Source organism: Pelophylax lessonae (genome assembly GCF_965119305.1).
Source record: "Pelophylax lessonae genome assembly, chromosome: 1".
NCBI lineage: Eukaryota > Metazoa > Chordata > Amphibia > Anura > Ranidae > Pelophylax > Pelophylax lessonae.
In genome coordinates this window covers 554280407-554305888 of record NC_138768.1, presented here as the reverse complement: position 1 = coordinate 554305888, position 25482 = coordinate 554280407, and the positions used below count along the sequence as shown (strand labels likewise).

The 25482-nt window shown below is 45.5% G+C and overlaps 1 protein-coding gene across 2 annotated transcripts in view; it reads left to right on the top strand.

The window, feature by feature from the left end:
• Positions 1–25482, top strand: part of RANBP3 (RAN binding protein 3) — a 164338-nt gene that overhangs the window by 120743 nt on the left and 18113 nt on the right. For both annotated transcript variants that reach the window (XM_082245300.1, XM_082245299.1), the window contains 5 exons: positions 4828–4927; positions 5015–5139; positions 17807–17927; positions 21824–21966; positions 22051–22231. In XM_082245300.1, the coding sequence (XP_082101426.1) occupies positions 4828–4927; positions 5015–5139; positions 17807–17927; positions 21824–21966; positions 22051–22231 (670 nt within the window). The remainder of the gene's footprint in view (positions 1–4827; positions 4928–5014; positions 5140–17806; positions 17928–21823; positions 21967–22050; positions 22232–25482) is intronic.

The following is a 25482-nucleotide window of genomic DNA, read 5'->3' as shown; positions in this document are numbered from 1 at the left end:
TACACGGATTAGCAGGTATACACTGGCAGCGCCATCAACCTTTTCTTGCATTAAACCTTCTGACTTAACCCCTTTAAGCTGGCCATAGATGGATCAAAACTCAGCCAGTTCAGCAGGGATCGAGCAACTTTCGATTAAGGTGTCGATTGTGTTTGACAGAAGGCGATCGAGAGTGTTGTAAATAGGGTATTTATTTATTTATTTTATTGTTTAGCCAGCAGGCTAAATGGGAACAAAAAAATCCTCCTGTGGCCAGGGTTAGGACAATTACAGGCTAGTATCTTCAGCCCTGTTTGATGTTGAAGCTCTTAAAAATGTCATTCAACAAGTCTCCCATCGCTCCTCTGAGGACATGTGCAGAATGTTATGGTTAAAAGTTTTGTCTACTTAACATGCTTGTAAGAAACATCTTCTATGCATGTCCTTTGATGGTAAATACTTCCTTGGGAACGTCCTTTACCAATTCATCAAGGAAGTTGCTGCTTGCAAGGCACTCCTACCCCACAAGAAAAAGCTTAGGCTGCCTCCTATGGTTTCTCCTCGTACCTAAAGGGGTAAATTTGTTATCAACCTCAAAACCAAGGCCTAACACTTGTCTTTGTTGTATGCCCTGGCCTACCAAAACTTCCCAGAAAGTCCTCACAATGAAGGGCTGCTCCCACTCCTGTTGGTGTTTGCCAGTCTTCATCCAAGACATTCCAGGCCTCCGGGTTCAACTTGGGGGGTTTTTTTTTTTTTGGTACAAGATGTTATTTCTTTTCATACCCCCCCTCACTTTTATTACCTTCAAATCGGCTAGCTTCAGACCAAAGTAAGTCCGATTTGATGACTGCTATGCACCAACGTCAGGCACAAAGAGTTTACAAACATATTCCTAGCCCCAAAACTAAATGGGGGCATCTACCCAATACTGAACTTAAAATTGTTACTAAACCCACAACTGTAAAATCAGTATGTATATCCGGTAAAGCATGCTTGTTATACTCACTGTGGAACATAAGGGTTTGATCCTCTGCATTGTGTAAAAAAGCTGTTTGATCATGTCTTCTCCGATCCTCTCTTTCTTCCACTGTCCCCAATCTGTCTCCTGATAGTACAGAGCCTTGAAGGCACTCCACACATGCTCTGTTTAGTGCAGTGGTTCTCAAAGCCGATCCTCAGGACCCACTAACAAGCCAGATTTTAAGTATTACCTCTGGGAAATGCAGACTAGAATACTGCAACCACTGAGCAGCAAATGATATCACCTGTGATGTATTGCAGTTATCTTGAAAACCTGGCCTGTTAGTGGGTCCTGAGGAGAGTTGAGAACCACTGGTTTAGTGTGTATTGCTAGAGATTTTTTTTTTCTTGGGAGGGTGCATGTGATCAGCGCAGCCAATCGGCACTGTCCAGACAAAGTCAGGGGTTATGCAAGCCTCATTGGACAGTCAGAGGAGAGTGAATACTCCTCCTACAAGCTTTAACCAGTGCTCAGCCGGATACTGATAGAAGTCACAAGATTGCTTTACAATGCTGATGAGATGAGAAAAGGTATTTAGCAGTTTACATTTACTAAAATATTTGCATTTCCATGTTCTGTGTACTGTGGGAGACCAGATATAGTGAATGCAGAGTCCTGGGTTTATTAATATTTTAACCCCTTGGAGCCGAAGCCTTTTTTCTGACATATGTTGCTTACAAGTTAAAATCTGTATTTTTTACTAGAAAATGATGTGTGTGTGTAATATATATATTTATTATTATTATTATTAATTTTTTTTTTTTTTATTTTTTTTTTTTTTTAGTAGAGACCCTAGAGCAGGGATCCTCAAACTACGGCCCTCCAGCTGTTGCAGAACTGCATGTCCCATGAGGCATTGTAAAGCTGACATTCATAGACATGACTAGGCATGATGGGAATTGTAGTTCCTGAACAACTTGAGGGCCATAGTTTGAAGACCCCTGCCCTAGAGAATAAAATGCCGATCGTTGCAATATTTTGTCACATGGTCTTTCAAATACAATTTTTTGGGTTGAAATACACTTTTATGATTTAAGGGCTCTTTCACACGGGCGTTCCGATCAGATCCGCCTGTCAGTTTTTTAGGCGTATCTGATCGGATGCCCCATTCAGCCCTATGGAGCAGCGGATGTCAGCGGAGACCTGTCCGCTGACACCCGCTGTCATCCGCATCCGATCCTGTCCGTGAAATCCGGAGGGATGGAAACCCTATTTTCCATCCATCCTTGGGATCAGATGAGAGCGGACAAGCGGTCCGCTCTCATCCGATTCCTCATAGAGAGCAGCGGGGCTCTGACACCTCCCTCTCTGCACTGTGTGCAGAGGCGGAACTGTCATCCGCCGGCTCAGCGGGGATCGGCGGATCGATCCCGGCTGAGCAGAGCACGGTCCGCAGCGGAATGCGGACCGTGTGAAAGAGGCCTTTAAAAAAAAAAAAAAAAAGTTGGCCCAATTTTTTTGCATAATATGAAAGATGATGTTACACTGAGTAAATGGATACCTAACATGTCATGCTGTAAAATTGCACACACTCATGGAATGGCGACAAACTACGATACTTAACAATCTCCATAGGCATTACTTTACGGATACGACTTTCAGGGTTACCTGTTTAGAGTTAAGCCCTGTACACACTTACCGATTGTCGGCCGTAAATATTCAGCCGACGACCGATCGGCCGATTGTAGGCTTGTTAGTATGATGCTTCCGACAGCGCATTTTCGGCCGAACAGAATCTGTCGTGCAGGCATTAAAATTTTTGTTGGCCAACACCAGAACAGCCGATTGTTCGCCAGTCAGTACAGATTTCGGCCGACAGACAGCAGATTTGCAAGACTGGGCATGCTCAGAAAAGAAAAAAGACAAGGAAAGTTAACCATCACATGACATCACTTCTGCAGTCGGCTGTTGTTGGCCGACAAAATTCGTGTGCAGTCTTTTTCAGTTTTCAACAGACATGACAGCCCTGGACAAAAGACGGCCGATCATTCGGCCGACGATCGGTACGTGTGTACGGGGCATTAGAGGGAGTCTTGTGCTAGAATTATTGCTCTCACTCTGATCGTGGTGATACCTCACGTGTGGTTTGAACACCCATTACATATGCGGGCGCATTAATGCGTTCGCTTGTGCGGGCGAGCACGGAGGGATGGGTCGTCTTAACTTTTTTTTTTTTTTTTTTATAATTTTAGTTTTGCTGCTTTGTTCGGGTCTTCGGCCACCTGGCTGTGGGACGGGAGACCCGGTAGCGAGCCAGCCGCATCATTTGTCATTACAAGAAAGCCGGCTCTAAACAACAGTACTGGGGTGATGTCTCTAGGTGCAGGCATCACCCCTGTACAACCCCCTGAAGCTGAGGCCGACTAATTGCGTTCCGTCAGCGTGAAGGGGTTAAAATCACAGATTTTTCGGTGTTCCAAAATTTCAGATAAAATCTAAAAGATTGATCATTGCTTCTTCAAACAAGGGGGATATCTTGCATTAGTAGATGTAAAAGATGCCTATATCCATATTCCCATTTTCTCATCTCTCCGCCTCCTGTGTTTTGCTGTGGGAGACCAGCATTTCCACTTTGTGACCCTGCCATTCAGGCTCTCCCCTGCTCCCCAAGTGTTCACAAAAGTCTTACCCCTCTTCTGGCTGTTAACGAACCCAGGTCGTTCATGATATCCAGATACTTTGACAATGTTATGACAGTGCATTTGTTTGTCAAGTTAAAGGACTTGGCAAACTAAAAACTGCTCCAAAACACAATGTCATAGTAGCTAGGGACGCCCTTCTCGCTACCCGGATGAAGCTTTCCCAGCCCTGTACACAGTGCACACACTGCTACACAGCTGCTCTGTTAAGATAGTGTGGTATTCACAATAGGACTTGTATTCACCACTGTCCGTTTCTCCACACAGCCCCCCCCCCCCAGTGAGTTCATCCCACAGTGATCTCTAGTCGCCACCAAATTATGGACTGGATTTTCACCACCCCCACTGCACTGCAAGTTCAAACTATGCCCTAAAATTAACATATTTTTTTACTGAAAATTTGCATTTCATAAATAACTGTGCTAATATTGTAAAAAGGAACTACCACCATTTTATTCTCTTTCTGTTGGGTGTCCGCTTTCTGAAAATATGTTTTTTTTGAGGGTTTTACATAATCTTCAGGCCTAAAATTATTTTATTTTTAAAACGTGTACAAAAAAAAGGAAAATTAGCTCTGGGTTTTTACAACAGACCTTTTTTTTTTTTTGTGGGCCTTTTGATCGTTCTCAGTTGGTATGTTGTTGCCCACCCTCAGTTTCATTGCTTTGGTACGCCCAATGGTCTACGAATACCAGACATGTACTGTATGATTAAAGTAAAACTGAGGGTTTTTTTTTTTTTTAATCATACTTCCCCTAGGTGGGTGCAGCATTGGTCCCCCGCTGGCGTGAAGACTGAGGCCTGAGGGATCAAAGACCGTTGATCACTCAGTTCTCAGAGCTCCAAGAGCAGAGAGCTGGTCAGTCACTGCTTTCTGCTCTGATCTTTCATTGCTTACGAAAAAAAAGCTGGAGCCTCACAGAGGGCAACATTGTATGGAAATGCTCTATGGGCAGCCCTAGCAAAAGTTTTTCAGTGTTTAATCACCCACTGAACGGTAGCAACATCTAACCCATGGTCTATAATTACCAGTCCTGTACTGCACTCCAAATATAGAATTTACAGGTAAGACAAATTCCTACTTTTTTGGTCCCTTTTGTCACCTACATTTTGTAATGTTTGTTTTGGTTTTTTTTTTTTTTTCCTCTTTCACTTTTTAACCATCAAGTCAACCTTCTGTTTTAGAGTCCACCCAAAGTAGAGGCAAGTTCTGATAGCAATAAGGAAAATACTGGTCTGGAGTCTGGTTCAGAGGGTTCTTCGTTGGAAAATACCCCAGACAAATGTAAGCTGTGTGTGTGCGTGCATTTTTTATTTATTTTTTTGCCATAATAAATGTAGTGCTTATGATGTTTTTTTTAATGTTTTGTAGCCAATAACATCTCTGAATCACTAGCCGAATCTGCAGCTGCTTATACAAAGGCCACAGCAAAACGGTGTTTACTGGAAAAAGTGGAAGTGATCACAGGAGAAGAAGCAGAGAGTAATGTACTACAAGTAAGGAGACCACAGCGATCTACACAGCCTTACTACTTTGTCTTTCTGGATGGATTAGCTGGTGTGCATTAAAGTGGAACTAAAAATATTTTGTAGCCACCAGGTGCTCTTGCTATAACGTGCAAATATGCTTGGCATATTTGTACATTACGGCACACTTATCTTCAGATTCACCCTTCCAGCTATACAAAGTCTATGGTTTTTCTAGTCACCAGTGATTCCACCTTCGCTAGTCTAATGGGCTCTTTGGTCATCCTAATCGGCAAAGCCCAATGCACACAAAGGTAAAAGAATAATAATTTTGAAAAGCAGGGAGAAGCATTTGACATACAGAGTTCCTTCTGTCATAATATTAAAACAAAAAACAGCTTAGGACTTAACCACTTTAAAGTCGAACGCCACCCAAGAGGGCAAGTTTCACTTTAAGCCCTTTTCCCCGGCCATATTTGGCATATTTATTTATTTTTTGGGGGGGGGGGGATTAGACCTAGTCTAGACAGGTACTGGCTCCCACTTCTCTTCTCTCTGTCCCCGCAGTCTTCTGGGACACATCCCAGAAGACTGCAGGGCCATTCACAAAGCATAGTGAGGCAGGCAGCCCGTGGGACGGTAGAGCCCGAAAGACACGCTGGGGGGGAATTTCCTCCCGCCGCTTGTAATGGCAATCGAGAAGCTGGTTAGCTTCTTCGATTGCTATTGCAAGTAAACTATACCAGGATGATGCCTGCATTTGCAAGCAATCCTGCTATAACCAGAGTATGTACTAGTACATTGCTGGGTGGTAAGTAGTAAAAGGCATTGTTTGCTTTGAAATGGTTTCAGTGTTTAGCTACTGGTGTAAATTTATTTTCTGTGGTGTTTGTTTTGTTTTGCCTTACCTTGTGGCTGCAATTTGTGGTGTCATGGCTGATCGATTTCCCTATGTACATGAATTGCTGCAGCTAGCTGGTCCCAGTGTGCCAAGGGGACAGAAAAAACTTCTGTACCGGATCACAGCTTCCAGTGCATGCCTCACCATCCCCTTTTGTTGTGTCACAAATATGGGGAGGGCTATTACGATTAAACACTCTTTTTCTGCATGAGTGAGCTCTCTGTGTGTCTGTCAGTGCTCTACCTGCTTGTGTCTGTGTCAGATTTAATTACTATGTAACTCTCACCTGCACAAGCACTACAATGAAAGGTCCAGGATTTGTGGGATAATGGAAAATGTACTATCAAATACTTACTGTTAATTTTCCCTTTCCTGATGGACTCCATGGCAGCATACATCTGGGTTTGCTTCTACCCCATAGGACCCCCCCTTTTCAGGCTGAGCCAGAGGCTGCGTTCCGTAACTAGCCTACTCATGACTGGAAGGGAACTCCTGCTGCCATGGAGTCTTGCATAGTGTCCTACTCCTGTAGGCAGTATAACCCAATAGATAAGAATCAGGAGCTGTGTCCGTCAATGAACATCAGATAGATGGATTTTTACGGTAGTTCAAAAATCCCATTTTCTGTCGGACACAGCTCCATGTCTTCTTAGACCATTGGGCTTGTGCTGCTCTCTAGGTGGTAGGTGGTGGTAGGACTAGGTGGAAACAATTTTGGCTACGCCCCTTAGGTCTCAGGAGGTATACCATCACTCCCTGCTATAGGTCTTCAGTTTTTTGCTGCCTAGTCAGGAGTAAGGACCTGGCTCCCTACTGGGATCTGCGGTCCTTGCATTTTTGTTTTTTTTTTTATGGAATTTTCTCTTTCGTTGACTGATGGACATAGCTTCAAGTCTTCAGACCATTGGGCTTTATGCTGTCTCTCTGCAGATCTCACAGGAAAAATCTAGGAGGCAAAAATTTGCTATCTAAAAAATGTTGCCAGAACCAAAGATCAAAGGAAGGAACTAGGTCCTTACTCCTGACAAGGCAGAAAAAAAACTGAGTGACTATAGCAGGGAGAGGGAGTATACCGCCTGGGACTGCCCATTGGTGTAGCCAGAAGTTTTCTCTGCCTAGTGTCCTACTCCTGTAGGGGGCAGTGTAACCGAATGGTCAGGAATGACAGGAGCTTTGTCCCCTAATGCCAAGGTGTGGTGAGCAGTGTCTCCCCTCTTTTCTCTGGGAATTGCTGAGGTGGTCGCTGACCCTTCCTGGGGATGGTAGGGATGCAGGGATTCCTAGCGGGATTCTCCCTGCATTGGTCGCTCTCCCCTAGTCCCCCTTTGGGGTGCACGGGTGTTTCTGGGTGGGGGGTGTTACATTGGGGCTGGGTCGGAGGGTGGTGGGAATGTGCCGCTGGCGGCCCCCTGTTGGGGGTGTCTGCGTTTATTGCACTGCAGGGGGAAGGTTCCTGGGGGGCTCCCACTGGTGGACTAGTACTTTCGTGAGGTCCTGCTTGGCGCTGCCATTTTTCTGTGGATGGGCGCTGCCATTTTTCTGTGGATGGTTGCCTTGGCGGCTTTGTTTGAGTAGTCCGGCGCCCATGTTTTGGGTTTCCCATTGTAGTCTATGCGGCGGCCATTTTCTTGAAGTCCAGTGTGGTGACATGTGGCGAGGGCCTCTAGTGACAGTGTCAGCGCTTCCTCTTTGATCGCAGTGTGGCAGGCTGTTTGCCACTCTGGGTGCATGGTGGTGAGTTCCTGTGGGGGTATACAGTCCTTCCTCTGCTATATAAAGCGCCGTGGGTGCGCTGATCCTTGTGGTGCTCCAAGCGGTGTGCAGGGTTTTTTTTTTTTTTCCCAATTTGGGCACAATATGGCTCTGATTTAACCATGGAGCTCCTGGAACGTGTATCGCCTCCTTGAAGCTGCGGGACCCTCTGGGTCTCAGTCTGCCCTAGCGGCCATGATGGTGGCCCTGCAGTCACTTGTGTAAAAGGTTGATATGGCCCTGCAAAAGCGGCCTCGTGGAATTTTCCTGTGAGATCTACTATCAACTGCCGGACTGGGCCATGGGCTGGATAATCGAGATCCATTGGTCACCACAGTCGGGCCAGCGAGCGCGTGCAGGCCTCAGCTCTGCGCTAGGTCAGCCGGGCCATAGCCCCACTGGATGGGGGCTGGCCCAGCGAGGTAAAGTCTCAAGAGGTCGCATACCAGGCCTCAGCCTGAGCCACAGCGTTCCTCCTGGCCGACAGCCCCCCCATTTCAATGAAGAGGAGGATCTGTCTGGAGCGGTCCCCACCTGGTTTCTGGTATGGTGGGTAGCCATCCAACCTCTGTCCCTGGAGGGTTTTGGGGTGGACGTGGGCACCTCCTTGGGACAGTCAGACCCCCCTCCTTCCCGCAGGCTTCTGCCAGGGCCCCCCGTCTTGCATGGATCTGTCCTTGAGGCCTGGCTCCCATTTCTGGGTCCCTGTAGGCCATTTAGTTGTAGCCTGTGTATTGCTATGTACGGCGGCCATGTTTCTGTAGTCTGACGGCCATTTTCTTGTGGTTTGCATTGCAAATAGCAGCGGCCATAACAGCAGAGCCCTTTGGGCAGCGACTTCGGCGGTGGGAGCCCATCCTTATTCCCTGGTGTTTACTCCTGGATCATTTAGCTTCCTGATCGCCGCACGTGTTGTACAGATTCTGCTGGTGGTTGCAGGTGCCTGTGTCGATGGGTGGCGAGTCAGGTGATGGGGTCCTCCTCCTCTCTGCTGAGGATCACTCTGTGCCTTGTGCTTGGGGATCGGGTTGTGCTGCCAGCATGGTGGGGGTCGTCTCTTAGCAGTTTTACACTTTTTTGTGGGGTCCCTCTAGTGACTCGTGGAGTCTTTGGAGCACATTTCCCCACCTGATCCCCTCTCTGAGGCTGCGGTCCCAACCCAACCATACATGCAGTGACGACGGTCCTTGAGTCCCTTGTGTCCCAGGTGGAGCTTGCTTGTGGGCGATGGGCTAGCATCGTGCGTTAGACCTTGAAGATGGAGGCGCAGGTTCCCTTTTGGCACTCGCAAGCCATCCAGAGCAGAAAAAGTGTTTCCTTTCCCTGCCTATTTTGACAGAATTGTAGCTAAAGAGTGGGGACGACCAAAGCATCCCCTTGGGGTCCCTAAGCGGTTGGCTAGGCGATACCCCTATGAGGAGTCCCTTATAAGGAAGTGGACTGTTCCACCGGTAGTGGACCCTCCGGTTTCCGGTTTGGTTGAAGAGTCCCCGGCATTTAAGGATCCGGCTGACAGGAAGGCGCAGGCTGTGGCCCGCAATCTGATTCGGCGGACGTGGGTCATCCTTCTGGGTCCACGACCATGCGCCTGGAATCCTCTGATAGCGAGGATGATTTCTCCATGTCTGCGACAGCGCATGAAAAAGGCGATGTTGGATGCACTGATTGTATCTGTGCGTGAAACCCTGAAGATGGAGAGCGCAGCTGAAGCTATCCATCCAGAGCGGCAAAGGGGTTTCCTTTTCCCTGCTTATTTTGACAGAATTGTCGCAAAAGTTTGGGGACGACCAAAGTGTCCACGTGGGGTTCCTAAGCGCTTTTCTAGGCATTACCCCTATGAGGAGTCCCTTCTTAAGAAGTTGACTGTCCAACCGGTGGTGGAACCTTTTTGGTTTCCAGATTAAACAAGGCAACCATGATTCCGGTTGAAGAGTCCCCGACCCTTAAGAAACCCAGCTGATCGGAAGGTGGAGACTGTGCCCTGCACTATGTACACCTTAGCTGGTTCGGCAATGAGTCCAGTATTTACTATTGGCCTGGTGTCGCAAACTCTGACCGAGTGGGCTAAGCGTTTACGCTGTGACCTGGAGGGAAACTGCTCCCCCTGTCTGAGTTTGTCAACCGGCTGATCCAGGGGCTGCAGTTTATCTGTGATGCGTCTTTGGATGTGGCTCCTCTGATGGCTCACCTCTCTGTTTTGGCGGTGGTCCTTTTGGTAAAGGGAGATTCTGACCAAGTGGGACAAGACTCCGCAGTCTCTGGACAGTCCAATCCAGCTATGTCGGGAGCGAAGGAGTCCCTGATATGGTGGCTTTATTCTCTGGTGCTTCGGCTAGGAAAATCCTTCCTCCCCTTGTATTAGACAGTGGTCCCCACGGATGCCAGCCTGTCCGGCTGGGGAGGCGTCCTCGACAAGCATTCTGCTCAGGGGATCTGGACGCTGGAAGAGTCCAGACTACCGATTTAATGTCTTGGAACTCCAAGCAATCAGACTGTGCCTGGACCATTGGATGGATCACCTTCAGAGATATTCAGTGTGCATAAAATCAGACAATGCCGCAGCTCTAGAGGTAGCCAGCTTCTAGGGTGGGCAGAACAGTTTGTTCCAGCCCTCTCCACCATACACATTCCCGGGGTGGAAAACTGGCAGGCGGATTATCTGTCGGCAGGCATTGGACCAAGGGGAGTGGTTCTTTAATCTGGAGGGGTTTCATCAGTTGTGTCTCTAGTGGGGCGTCCCCAAGGTGGATCTGTTGGCATCTCCGCTAAACAGAAAGGTGCAGAGGTTTGTGGCTCGGTCATGGGAACCTCTGGCGGACGTCACCGACGCGCTGGTGGCCCCATGGGGTCAGTATCGTCTGATTTATGCCTCCTCTCAAGCTTCTGCCAAGACTTCTACGCAGGATCAAGGCATAAGGGATTCTGGTAATCTTATTGGCTCCGGACTGGCCTCGGCGGGATTGGTACGCCGATCTGATGCGGCTGGTTGCCGACGTTCCTTGAAAGCTTCCTCTCAGGGAGGATCTGCTGTCCCAAGGACCAATCTTCCATCCTGCTTTACAGTCGCTGGCTTTGACTGCTTGGCTGTTGAATGCCAGGTGCTGATGGATAGGTTTGACTGCTTTAGTTTTCCAATGCTGTTAAAAGCTAGGAAATCTACTTATAGGATGATCTACCATCGTACGTGGAAGACGTACATTGCGTGGTGTGAATCTCTTCGGGTTCATCCTCGCTCTTTCTCGTGGCTCTGTCTCATCTGGAGCCAGCAAGCAAGCCCAGAGCAAGATGTAAACCCTGCATAGAGAGACTTGGTTCTCCAAGTCTCAGATGCAACTTCAAAGTATTGAATGAGTAAGGGATAGTCTACCCAGGAGACATTGGATATGATAGGGACTGCAGAGATTTGCCCTCTAATGCCCCATACACACGTGCAGATTATCTGCAGACTTTTGTCTGCAGACTTACCTTTTCTATGTAGTGCAAGGGCCTGCCGGATTGCATACAAATTGAAAGTGTTTAGGTTTGACCTCATATTATATGTTTTTGGTAAGTCTGCAGACAAAAGTCTGCAGATAATCTGCACGTGTGTATGGGGCATAAGAGAGCTTTAGGATCAGTTGAAGTCTGGAATGCACCTGACCAGAGGAATGAAGCAAAGAAAACAAAGCAGTCAAACCTGGAACAATGTGTGCAATTTGGGTGGGTGGTGCGCTTCAGAAGTGGAAATATAACTTAAAAGGGTGTGGCTTAAAACATGGCTTAAAATTGTGAATATATAAAATACAATAAAGACGTGTTCCTGTGGTAAAGTTGTGTTATCGTTAAATTATGCCGTGGTGATAAAATAAATTAAAATGTAAATAAACCATTACAATATATCTTCTATACGAAAAAGTGCTGAGTACTTCAATTTCATAAAAAACTCAGTGAATAAATAATCCGTTAACAAAGTATAAATATATAAATAGAACTTCAAAAACAATTAAAGGTGCTTTGTGCTTTCTGAAATAAATAAATAAAGTGCACTGTTCAAGGTGTCCATTCATAAAAATCCAAAAGTCAGGTGCAATTCCCTTCAATAGCTTCAAAGAATAGTAAACGTGCTCTCATGCAAAAAATAAGGGTGTTGTGACTTGCTGCCTCCACCAGGTGTCACATCTAGGTGTTCTATATTCTCACCTCAATAAGGTGTATATTGCGCCTGTATATAAAGCTTAGCCTCCGGGTAACATGTAGGCTTTTGCTAATTCCAATCTCCTGTTTCGACCTCCGGGTATTTTCCTGTCCTGTCCTTTCAGCTTTTGGGGTGTTAAGCTTTCTGGCGTCCTTAACTCCTTATCGTAACCTCGGGTTGTCGGTCCCCATAGACGGCTCTCTCTCCGCTCTCCGGTTCGCCTCTCAGCCCCGGATCATCACTCAACCCGAGGTTACGATAAGGAGTTAAGGACGCCAGAAAGCTTAACACCCCAAAAGCTGAAAGGACAGGACAGGAAAATACCCGGAGGTCGAAACAGGAGATTGGAATTAGCAAAAGCCTACATGTTACCCGGAGGCTAAGCTTTATATACAGGCGCAATATACACCTTATTGAGGTGAGAATATAGAACACCTAGATGTGACACCTGGTGGAGGCAGCAAGTCACAACACCCTTATTTTTTGCATGAGAGCACGTTTACTATTCTTTGAAGCTATTGAAGGGAATTGCACCTGACTTTTGGATTTTTATGAATGGACACCTTGAACAGTGCACTTTATTTATTTATTTCAGAAAGCACAAAGCACCTTTAATTGTTTTTGAAGTTCTATTTATATATTTATACTTTGTTAACGGATTATTTATTCACTGAGTTTTTTATGAAATTGAAGTACTCAGCACTTTTTCGTATAGAAGATCTATTGTAATGGTTTATTTACATTTTAATTTATTTGATCACCACGGCATAATTTAACGATAACACAACTTTACCACAGGAACACGTCTTTATTATTGTATTTTATATATTCACAATTTTAAGCCATGTTTTAAGCCACACCCTTTTAAGTTATATTTCCACTTCTGAAGCGCACCACCCACCCAAATTGCACACATTGTATTGACTGGTTCCTGGTGCCAGTACTGTGGTGCAGCAGCAGGAAGGGAAACATATACGACCTCGGATAGCGCAGGAACCACTCATACATATAAGATTGTCCAAACCTGGAACAAGCTTTATTGAAATCTGTTTGTAGGATTTGTAGATATTCGCTTAGAGAAACAACCAAGCCTGATTAGTCTCTTCCGGCCAGGATGAGAAAGTGGAAGAGATGAACAAAGGTGAAATATTGTTCTTCACGACAGAAGACTCATCGGAGAGAAAGGACTTCAATCCGATACCCTGGTATCAAAGGCGGGAAACAAGGCCTGTTTAGCCAATAGGGAATTACTGCAAACGTTGCCATGGTCTTAGCAACAGACCCTCCCAAAAAAACTATATGGATCGAACTGGAAAGCATTCGGCTTGTTCGAGACCTTTCCTGATCTGACACAGCATCCACGCCCAGGCCTTTAGGGAAAGGCTTTCCAGCTTGTAACAATAAGGAGATGGCAACAGCTGTAACTCTGAAATCTTGCCCAGAGATACAATCCACTCAGAGGGACCATGTATATAGGAACAACTTATTGCTCAATTGGGCCACAGAATATGGATTCTTCCCAGAAATTATATGTAGATTTATGAGATGAGGAAGATTCTACTCCACCCAGATCAGTCATCTCTACCTCTTCTCAGTGGACTGACGCTGCAGGTTCTGACCTGCCCCAGATGTAGGACACCACTGTGAAGTTGTTCAGCCTCACATGAGACTAAAAAGCCTGATGTCAGATGACAAAAGCCGAAGGGAGCATGAAAGGACTGGCCACAAAACTAGAGTGTTCAAACGAACTTCCCAACCGGGGAGTTCTACTGGCAAAACAACTTCCTGACAGAGGAGTTCCACTGGATATAACTCAGCAGCACAGATTTATTACTATTCCAGCACCCACGGCTTCATCTGCCTGTTTGCAAGTCATGAATCGCTGGGTGCATGATCAACATTGGAGAAAAAAAACCCTTTCAGGACAGGAGCACACCTCAATATAAGGATGGGAGAGACCATGGTCCTGATCATCAGGTATTGAGACACTGACAGGTGAAGAAAGAAAAGTCAGGAATATCCAGCATCCTACCGCCAGTATGCTCTAGTCTAGTGGCAAAAACTATACATCCTGAAACGTGATGGATTAAGCTCTTAGATACACAAGGATTTGCGTAGGAGTCGCAAGACCCTTTTTGAAAGACTAGCCAGCCAATCTCTTGTAGGGTATACGTGACAGGAATTCCTGTCTAGAAGAGGAGTGGATCGAGAACCCAGCCAGTAGACATATGGTATATGCTGCATGACATCTTAACCCATGTAGAAACAGAGGTATGTCAGAAGACCGCTCTGGGAATTGGAAATAGGCATCCCTCTGAGCAACAATAGTACTCAAAATCACATGTGCTGGAATTGGAATTGCTGTCCCTAGAGACGGTAAACACGTTGGCTAGAAGAACTTGCTTATTGTTGCTGGAGCAAAGGATTCCTCATGGCACAGTCAGAGGGTTGAAGATGGCTGATTGACCAACATGGTCTGAAGTGCTTGAACGGAAGTTCCAACTGTCTGAGACAAAAGCTGTATCTTCCTAGCACAAGAGGAGCATATGGGTGGCAAAAATATGGAAAAAGCCAGTAAGCAACCCCCCCCAGAAGTGGGGCTCTTTGCTGACTACTTGCTTGAGGACTCTTTCTTCAGTTCTTTTTTCCAAATATTTTATTTATACAAAATCACACCTACAGGTTATTAACAAATCAATACATCACTTTCCTTGCTTATCCATCACTTTAATGTGATATATCAACAAAACCAAAGCGAAACAAAACAAAAAAAAAAAAAAAAAAGGAAGGAACAGAAGGGAAAAAAAAAGGGGAGGCCACCTTGGATTCACCTAGAATAGTACTACTCAAACCTAGGGACGAATTCCCTGACCTTCCGACTCAGTAATGGCTGTTAAACTCGCGGAGCACAATAAATTCCTCCCCCGTTCTGTTAAGACAAACCTGTTCCATGCACCCCATGTTTTGTTATAAAATTGCTTTTTAAATTGTGCAAAGAGACGCAAGTCTTCCATTTTATTAATATCTTCAATTTTACGGGCACAATCACTAATCGTTGGAGGAAGAAGTGTCGTCCAACGTAAGGGTATGCAAGATTTAGCTACGTTCAAGATATGGAACAGGATCGATTTCCTGTAACTCTCAAAGGGCATGGTGGAAACATGTAGTAAAAAAAAAAGCCGCATTATTCGGGATCTCCCCCTCAGAGAATTCTTGGGCTAACGCATACACCTCTCCCCAGAAACGAGCCAGGCGAGGGCATTCCCAAAAAATATGTAAAATGGTCCCCGGTTCCTCCTGGCATCGCCAGCACTGATCTGAGAGACTTGCAGAAAACTTATGCAGTAAAAAAGGCACCCGGTACCATCTCGTAAGTAATTTATAGTTCATTTCCTTCATCTTACAAACGGGGGTTTCCAGTGCCAATGTAATAATATCCCTTTCTTGTTTCGCCGTGAACCTACAGTTAAGGTCTCTTTCCCATTTATCCAGGCAGGGCAATCGTTTGCCCTCTGGAGGTAACGCCAATAGATGGTAAACTTTAGATAATAAATTCGGTAGTACGTCATTACCCACAGTAACTCCAGGCCATAACTGCAGGTACAAACTTGGGAGTTGGGCACTGACTCTTGAGTTGCAGTCCTCTTTCATTCAGCAGATATGTACTCTGAGGGAAGGAGACCAGACTAAACAAAGCTCATGGTTGTAAAATGAGGCTAGTCATTGAAGGGTACTGTTTAGACTCTCAGAATGAAGACAAGATTGTCCTAATTGTAGAATTCCCAGCTATTTGCTATCAAATAAAGCTAGCCCTTGAAGGGGACTGCTAGACTCTTGTAATGCAGACATGATTGTCCCACTTGTAGAATTATTCCAAGCTATTTGCTATCAAATTGAAGCTAGCCCATTATCGGGATTGTTTAGACTCTCGCAATGCAGACAATAATGTTCTACTTGTAGAATCATCTCCAGCTATTTGACATCAAGATAAAGCTAGCCCTTGAAGGGGCAGAATAAACTCTTGCAATGCAGACCAGATTGTCCCACTTGTCCTCATAATTATTATTTAGGAACGAATATTCTTCATCCCAACTTCCATTGGATTGGAAAGGAGGCAAGGGTTAAGGCAGGCTGCAACTGCAGACAGATATACCCCTTAGGGACAAGTCCAACACACGGCTATCACCAGGAGACGCTACACCCCCCTTTTGCAAGGAGGAATGGGCAAAAATCCCAGTGGTGAGATGTGGCAAGCTCATAGAGACTTATCCAATACGGCTTGGAGCTGTGATTGCCTCAAAGGGTGGCTCTACAAAGAATTGTCTTTAGGGGGGTGAATAGTTATGCACATTGACTTTTTCTTGTTTTTTGTCCTATTTTTTGTTTGCTTAACAGTAATAAAAGAACAACATCTTCAAAGTTTGTGGGCATGTTCTGTAAATTAAATGATGCAAACAATCCATGTTAATTCCAGGTTGTGAGGCAACAAAAGACGAAAAATGCCAAGGGGGTGAATACTTTTGTAAGGCACTGTACGGTAACAGTACACATCTTATGCAAGTGGAACAAAAAAGTGCAGGTAGAGAAGTTTGCCATTATTTTAAGATGGTTCCGGATCAGGCTTTCTTTGCTATGTAGTTTCTCACTGGAAAAGATTAGCCTATTCTATTCCTTCTATTTGTCCTAGTGACTTCCTAAGAGGGGATTTCTCATTAAGGGAGATTTCCTTTCACTTCCTGTGAGTCTCTAGGAAATTAATGAAGGGCTAGTGATTCTAGCCACACCTACTATCTCCAAAATAAACTGTTTAGGGCACGATCTTTAGTTCTGTGTCATATTTAACCGGTTGCCGACCGCCGCAAGTACATATACTGCGGCGGTCAGGCCAGGCAAAGTGATGTACCGGTACGTCACTAGCCTGGGAGCCCGACTCGGCTCGTTCATGGACACCTCCGTGCGTGTGACCGGCGGACCCGATGTCCGCCGGTCACTCGCCATCGTCCGCTGTGAAGGATGAAAGGCAGGCGGCTAATGTAAACAAAGCCGCCTGTCATTCTTCCCTGTGTAAAAGCACTGATCTAACGGTCCTGCTATGTAGGACCGTTGATCTGTGCTGTTACACACACAGCCACATCCCTGCACAGTAAGAAGCACGCCCCTAGGGACACACATAGTCACTGCATCTCTAATAAAGTTAACCCCTTCCCTGCCAGTGTAATTTTTACTGTAACAGTGCATATGTATAGCACTGATTACTGTAGTAATGTCACTGGTACCCCCAAAAGTGTCCAAAATGTCAGTCAAGGGTCCGCTCTGTCCGCCGCAATGTCGCAGTCCCGCAAAAAAAATCGCAGATCGCCGCCATTACTCGTTATAAAAAAAAAAAAAAAAAAAAAGCACCAAAAATGACAGAAATCTTTCCCTTAGTAAACGCAATAACTTTTGTGCAAACCAATCAAAATACGCTTTATTGTGATTTTTTTTTTTTTTTTTTACCAAACGTAGGTAGCAGAAAACAAATTGGCCAAAAATTTAAAAAAAAAAATGTTTTTATTTTTTTTGGGGAATTTCATATAAAAAAAATGTGAAAAATATTGTTATTTTTGCAAAATTGTCGCTATATTTTTGATTATAGCGCATGATCAAAAAATACCCCCTGGTCAGAAAGGGGGTCAAATCTTCCGGGGCTTAAGTGGTTAAACATCCTTTAATATCCTCCTTTGAAAAGGGGAGATTTTCTGTAAGCAGGCAGCATTGACTTGGTTTCTGATATGTGCACAGTTGGGTTGTGGTAAATGATCATCTAAAAATGTTTGTCCTTTTTTACAATTTTCTTTTCTTTCTTTTTTTTATTCATTTTGTGTCAATAGATCCAGTGCAAACTGTTTGTGTTTGATAAAGTGTCTCAGTCTTGGGTAGAGAGGGGACGAGGTCTTCTCCGACTGAATGATATGGCCTCCACCGAAGATGGCACGTTGCAGTCTAGACTGGGTGAGTGGATGTGTGTGTGTTTGTGTATGTATTTGTATATATTGTGTACACACAGGGGTTGATTTACTTAACCACTTACCGCATACTAACGTATATATACGTCGGCAAACTTTGCGGTAGTATACCGGGATGATGCCTCTAGCTAGAGACACCATCCCGGTACCGTGGTTTAGAGCCGACGGTCGGCTTTCCGTTGGTGACGACCGATGCGGCTCGGGAGCTGCTCGATCGTTACCCAGGTGAGCGGGAGGGGACGTTCCCCCCCTCCCGCCGCCTTCTGTGACTTTGCTCGGGGCACGTCCGCCGGCTGGATGGAGTCCCAATCAAAGCCGGAAACTGCTTTGATCGGGTCTCCAATGACGTAACACGGAGGCGGCGTCCATGACGTCACTTCCGGGTTACTGTGCTGCAAAAGGCGGCAAATTTAAAAAACGGCTGTATGCAAAAACGCCGTTTTCTGCGTTTTGCATACATGGACGTGTAGTGGAGGGGTCTAGGGTCTTTTAGACCCTCGATCCCTCCATAAAGAGTACCTGTCACTATATATTGGTGTCACAAGGGATGTTTACATTGCTTGTGACAGCAATAAAAGTGATCAGATTTTTTTTTTTAAAAAACCTGTAGTAAAGTTAAAAAAAAAATAAAATTAAATTTTAGCCGCCCCCGTCACCGTTGGCTCGCCCACAAAAAAAAAAAATGTATACGGAAGTCGAGCTGCGAATGAAATCGCTGTTCAAACCACACGTGAGGTATCGCCGCGATCACCAGAGCGTGGGAAATAATTTAAAAAAAAAGAGCTACACTCCAACTCTAAACTGGTAACCATTAAATAAATTTAAAGCTTCGCCTATTGAGATCTCTATTGACCGTAGTTTGTCGCCATCCCACGGGGGGGCAATTTTAAACCGTAACATGTTGGGTATCTATTTACTCGGCGTGACATCATCTTTCACAATATACAAAAAAAATGGGCTAACTTTACTGTGATGTGATTTTTCAAATTTTTTCCAAAAAAATGGCTTTTTAAAGACCGCTGCGCAAATACCGCGTGACAAAAAATATTGCAATGACCGACATTTTATTCTCCAGAGTCTTTGCTAAAAAAAATATATATAATTTTTGGGGGTTCTAAGTAGTTTTCTATGAAAAAATACTGGTTTTAACTTGTAAACAAAAAGTGTCCGAAATAGGGCTGGGGTTTAAGTGATTAAGTTGAGAGTGCACAGTCTGGTGCAGCTGTGCATGGTAGCCAGTCAGCTTCTTATGTCCCGTACACCCTATAACAAAATCAGGCTGACATTTTTGTTTGAGGAACCATCCTAGGATTTTCTGATAGCATGTACACAACTTTCAAAAGCAGATTCTGACCTTTCCCAACGAAGGGGCAAGCGCCAAAATTGTTCTTATAAGGGAACAGAACGAACGATTTTCGTTTTTAATGTGTACCATTCTTGTACGAGAATTATCAGATACGAAAGACTGCACATGATCAGAAACAAATAACAAAAAATCCTTTGTCGTTCAAGCATTTTCGTACATTATTTGTATCCTTGGTTCCGACTTGCTGTGAAAACATCGAGGAAAACAGGCGGATCATTAGCCAGGTTTTCTCATAGTGTATGTGGGGCATAGCTTCAGCTTGATCAATTAGGCTTTGACAAAAAAAAAAAAAAACCTGGAAGCTGATTGGTTTTTATGCAGAGCTGCACTAGAGTTTACACTCTCAACTTTATAAATCACTGTTTTTAAATACATTGGTTTTTTTTTTCCCACCTAATAATCTACACTCCATAAACCATAAGGACAAAATGAAAACCAAATTTTAAAAATGTTTTCAATTGTATGAATTGAGAAGTAATTTTTTTTCTACTCTACCACTTGTGGTGATACATTTTGGCAAGTCTTAATGTGCCACTGCATCTGCGAACCACAAACCAAAAATGCCATTTCATTATTTTTTATATTTAAAGCAAACTCACCCGTCTATCTATGTCTCCATGCTTTCTTTTCCTGAGAAATAATAAAGCATTTCTGGCAGTGGCCATCTTGAGTAAGGGTAGATGATTTATGTATCATTTACTTCCCGAAATCCATCTGCCCCTAGCTCAGGCATAGGCTGAGCTGAGAAACACTCCTCACCTCCTGCAGATTCCTGGGACATCATTTGCATATGCATGGAACAAGAAGTAACTGTACAACAATAAAAAATGTAAAAAAAATAAATAAAAATGATATACTTTTCCATCTATTTACTAATGCTAGCAACATAATGATTAAAAATAGTCCACATTGATTGAGAGAGTGGACTATTTTTAATCATTACTACTGGTATTTAAATTGGTTGTAACCCTAAAAAAAAAAAGAGCTCTTGTATCTCATAGCAGATTAATCACCTCCCGCCCGCCGTATAGTAAAATGATGGCGGGCAGGATCCCCTCTGGGATCGTTCTTGGACGACATCCTATGACGTTGCCTCAGTGTCACCGCTCCTGCGGGGGGGCGTTGATCACAGTCGTGCCACTTCCCTAAGATATGGCACGACCTTGATGACGCGGCTCTTTAAACATGTCATAGGCTGTGTCCAGTCACATGTAAACACGGAAGTGCCATTTATCGGCTCTCCTCGCCTTACACTGACAAAAGTGTGAGGTGAGGAGAGCTGATCAGCGGCATCTCCTTGCAGGGGAAACCTGTACTGTTAATCAGAGTCCTGATTATCAGTTGAGTCCCAGTAGTGCCCATAAGTGACCCCCAATCAGTGCGGCATATTAATGCCTCTTTATCGGTGCCGCCACATCAGAGGAGAAGAAAAATGACTGACTTACAAAATTTTCTGAAGGAAACTAAAACTTTTTTTTTTTTTTTTTTTTACATTTTCAGTCTTTTTTTCTTTTATAGCAAAAAAACAAAAGAAACCCAGTGGTGATTAAATACCACCAAAGAAAAGCTCTATTTGTGTAAAAAAAAAAAAGATATAAAAATTGAATTTTAGTTTAGAGTCGCATGACCGCACAATTGTCATTCAAAGTTTGACAGCGCTGAATTTTGGCCTGTCCAGGAATGAGGTGAAAGTGCCCTGTATTGAAGCAGTTAAACAGCACAGTGCTTGTGCTATCTAATCTGCCTCTTTCTAAGCTGTAAAAAATTTGGTTGATCCTGTTGCCTGTTCCTCTGTGTGCTGACCACAGTAATCATGGCTGTTGATCCCTGATTACCGTGGTCATTTTACATGCCGCCGTCATCTTCTCCTCCCTCCCTCTCCCCCCACCTAAATGCCTTTCAGCTCCTGTGTGAGTCTCTCCCCCTCTCCACCCCCCTCCTGCTGCTATTAGTAGCTGACAGTAAAAGTAAAGCAAGATTACAGCCAGCCTCTCTGTTCTATTCATCTATTCTACAATGTGTACATGTTTTTTAAAAACTATGCCTGTAAATACCTCATCTTGGCTCTCTTCTTGCTGGTCACGTGACCTCAAACCGCTCTCCTCCTCCATCTAAGGGCCACAGCGGGAGGGGCTGAGCAGCCAGCACAGCGGTCAAGTGACCTCCCCAGGTGAAGTCTGAGGAGATCTGGGCCCCTCTCGCTGTAGCCCGTAGAGGAATAGAGCGGCCGGTTGTCACGTGTCCGGTCAGAAGAGATCCAAGATGAGGTATTCACAGGCATACTTTTAAAAAAAACATGTACGTGGTGTAGGATAGGTTAATAGAACAGTTGCTGGCTGTAATTTTTGTTTATCTTTACAACCACTTTAGTAGCTGCATTCTTTGAAACCCTAATTTTAATAGCTTGATATTTAGACCTCTGTGTGGTCACAGTTGAGGAGGCCTATTCTGATTTTGTTTAGAACATGGAAAGGCAGCATTTATTTACTCTATTATATGTGACTTTTCCTGCCCAGTGATGCGAACTCAAGGCAGTCTGCGATTAATTCTCAACACTAAGCTCTGGGCTCAAATGCAGATAGACAAAGCTAGCGAGAAGAGCATAAGGATTACTGCAATGGATACAGAAGACCAGGGTGTAAAAGTATTTCTAATATCTGTGAGTATTTAACAGATTTTTATATTTTGTAGAATTTGTCTCCTGCTTTATCTAACAGAGTATGTTTATTTTCTCTCCTTAAAGGCAAGCTCTAAAGACACAGGTCAGCTTTTTGCTGCTATTCACCATCGCATCCTTGCTCTAAGGAGTCATGTAGAGCAGGAGGCAGAGACCAAGTGCCCTGAACCAGTCAGGGAGGTGGCCCAGTGCAATGAGGAAGACAGTGATGATGACGTCCTTACGCCTGCTGTCACAACCACAATTGGTAAATATACTTGCCCTGGAGTAGCTAGAGTGATTTTAGTGTTCATTAAACTATGGTGTGAAGTGACACTGTATTTCTTGGCAAAAATACAGAAATACATGCCTGGTTGCGATATTTATTCAAGCTGCTTTGATCTGCAGTCGGTTTCAGAAACTTTTTGGGAACATCCATTTGCCCTTTTAGGACAGTTGTTCCAGTAAGGCCTTATAACCTTAACCACTTCACCTCTGGAATATTTACCCCCCTTCATGACCAGGCCATTTTTTTGCGATAATGCACTGCTTTTACATTTAAGTGACAATTACACAGTCATGCAATGCTGTAACCAAATAAAATGTCTATTTTTTTTTTTTCTCTATCGTTCATTGACAGACACAGTTCTCTGATCCATATCAGTAGGGTTATACCTGCCCCCTACAGGAGTAGGACTCTAGGCAGAAAAAAAGTTCTGGCTACACCTATGGGAAGTCCCGGAGGGTACACCCTCTCACTTCCGTCATAGGATGTCAGTTTTAATCTGCCTAGTCAGGAGTAAGGACCTAGTTTCTTGCTGGGATCTTTGGTCCTGGCACAATAGTATTTTTTTTATGTAGATTTTTTTTTTTTTTTTTAGCTAGCCTTTTTCTCCAGAATTTTTTCCTGTGAGATCTTCTAGCAACTATGCCGGGCTGGGCGAAGGGCTGGATCTCTATATCCATTGGTCACCCCAGTCTGGCCAACGAGCTTGTGCAGGCCTTAGCTCCGTTCTGGGTCGGCCGCGACATAGTCCCACTGGACAGGGACTGGCCCCGCGAGTTAAACGTCTCGCCAGGATGCACACAACAGGGTCTAGGCTTATGTCGCAGTGTTCCTATTTGGCCGACAGCCCCCCCCCCCCCTTCGGTGTTGTGGGGTCCTGTCAGAAGATGTCGCCCGCCCGTGTTCCTGGTATGGTGAGTAAATGTAACCCCTCCCCTTCCCTGGCGAATTTTGGGGTGAACGTGGACCCCCTCCCTGGGATGGTCGGGTCCTCACACTCCTGGGTTTCCCTCTATCCTGTTGTGACCTCCCCTCCCTCCCTTCACGTGGGGGACTTTTTGGGCCTACCTGGGGCTGGGACCTCTTTTGCAGGCCGCATGGGGCCGGGGAGTGCACGGGGGGGGGGGGGGTGAGGTTCCTACAGCTGGATGGTGTAGATGGGCTGGTGGGGGGTCCCTCTGTAGCCTCCGTCTGCTTATATGGTGGCGGCCTTCTTGGTACACCCGTTTTCTGCCATTTTGCGGTGGATTTCTTGCTGTGAAGGCCGGTGGGAGAGCCTGGAGGCGTTCTTTTGGTAGGAGAAGCCCTTCCCTTCGCCCCAGGCAGCTTCCTGGCTCACTTCCTTTCATTGAGTCACCACTGAGAACCTCCTAATCCGATTGCTTGCATGGGGACATTGAGTCACGAGGGTAGTCTCTCTCTGTGGGGGAGCATTGGCGCGTGCCTGACCTCTGGAGGGCGATGTGGGGCCACTCTTTTCAAAAATTTTTTATTTTTTTACAAATTTTGCTGGCGGGTTCCTCAGGTTCAGTATGGACCCTGCAGGCCATGTGTCCTCACCTGACCCCCCTAATGAAGGCCGCAGGGCCTTCCGGATCTCCCCTGTCCATAAATGCATTTTTTGGCGATTCGGGAAGCATGTGAGCCGGGTGGAGGTGGGAGGTGCCCTGAAACGTTTTTCCACCTACCCCTGCCTCATCTGATGTCTCGGATTCTGAGTCTGCCTCAGCCGCAGCAGACGTGGGCCTCCCTGCCGGGTCTCTTACCTCGCGCCCTGTGTCCTCTGATAATGAGGATGCCATTTCTACCTCCCTTGCCGCGCAAGATACAGGTGCTGATAGATGCACTGGTTGTTTCGGTGCGTGACACCCTGCAATTTGGAGGACACAGCGTGTCTGGCACTCACCTGCCATCTGGAGCAGCTTATTTTTAGGGATGCACCGATCCAACTTTTTTGGTCCCGGTCCCGATCTTTTGCTTTGTGAAATCGCCGCTTATAACAATCGCAGCTTATAACAAAATAATACTTCCGGATCGGTATTGGCAGATACCTCATAACAATTGTGCATTCAAAATCTAAAATGTCATGGGTTTAGTCTTTAAGAGGTTAAACTTCCCTCCTCCGGCAGACGGAACGAAAAGATACATTGTAATCATTGTGTTTACTTAACTGGGAGAGTTGAAAGGCATTTGCAGGAGGCTCTTTTTTTTTTTTTTTTTCTTTGAGTGCCGGGGCACACTTGTACAAAGCGGGAAAGCTGCGAAATTTGCAGCCTGTTCCCGCATCGCAAATGCACATCTGGCAGTTCACACTGCCATATGCGATACGCAGGGGGTGTCAATTAAATGTTAACGACAACCCCAGTTTGATCGCATATCGCAGTGCGATCTGATAGTTCGCACAGGATCAGATCGCACAAGTGTGAACCACTGTGCGATCCGATCCTGATGAGGCTGAAAAAAGGGTCATGTGCGACTTTTGTGCGGGTGCAGTGCAAATTTAGCCATACAAAGTGTATGGCTGAATTCGCACTGCACATCCGATCGCATGTAATGAAGGAGCAGTGCGCTCCGATATTACATGCGATCGCCGCACACGCTATAGTGTGAACCGGCACTGACCGCTGTTCTCTGCTCCCTCACAAGCTATAAAGAGCAAAACCGGATCGGCCCGTGGATCTGTTAATTTTACCGATCCCCCAGTCCAGCTATTTTGCCCATATCTGGGCCGATATCCGATCCGAATATCGGATCGGTGCATCCCTACTTATTTTACTAGCATGCTCTTGTAGGATGGGACAGTCTGAGACATTCCCTTGGGGTCTCTAAGCGGCTGCTAGACGTTACCCTTTTGAGGAGTCTCTGGTACAGTGGACTGTTCTGCCTTTGGTGGATGTACGGTCTCTGGGCTGCATAGGACTACCGTTGTTCTGGTGGAGGAATCCCCGTCCTTTAAGGACTTGGATAGGATGGCGCGGGCTCTGGCCCGCGATCTGTACTCCCTGGTGGGGTCTGCACTGGGAACAGTGTTCATGATTGCCCTTGCCACGCAGACTCTGCCTGAAGGGCGGAGTTCCAACGCCGTGACTTGGTGAGGGGCAAGCCCTCCTGCCCTGGGGGACCTTTTGGTCCAGCTGGCACAGGGGCTGCGATGCCACGCTGGATGCGGCTCCTTTTGTATGGATCACCTGTTGATTTCCGCGATGGTGGTCTGGCGTATATTTGACCGGAGT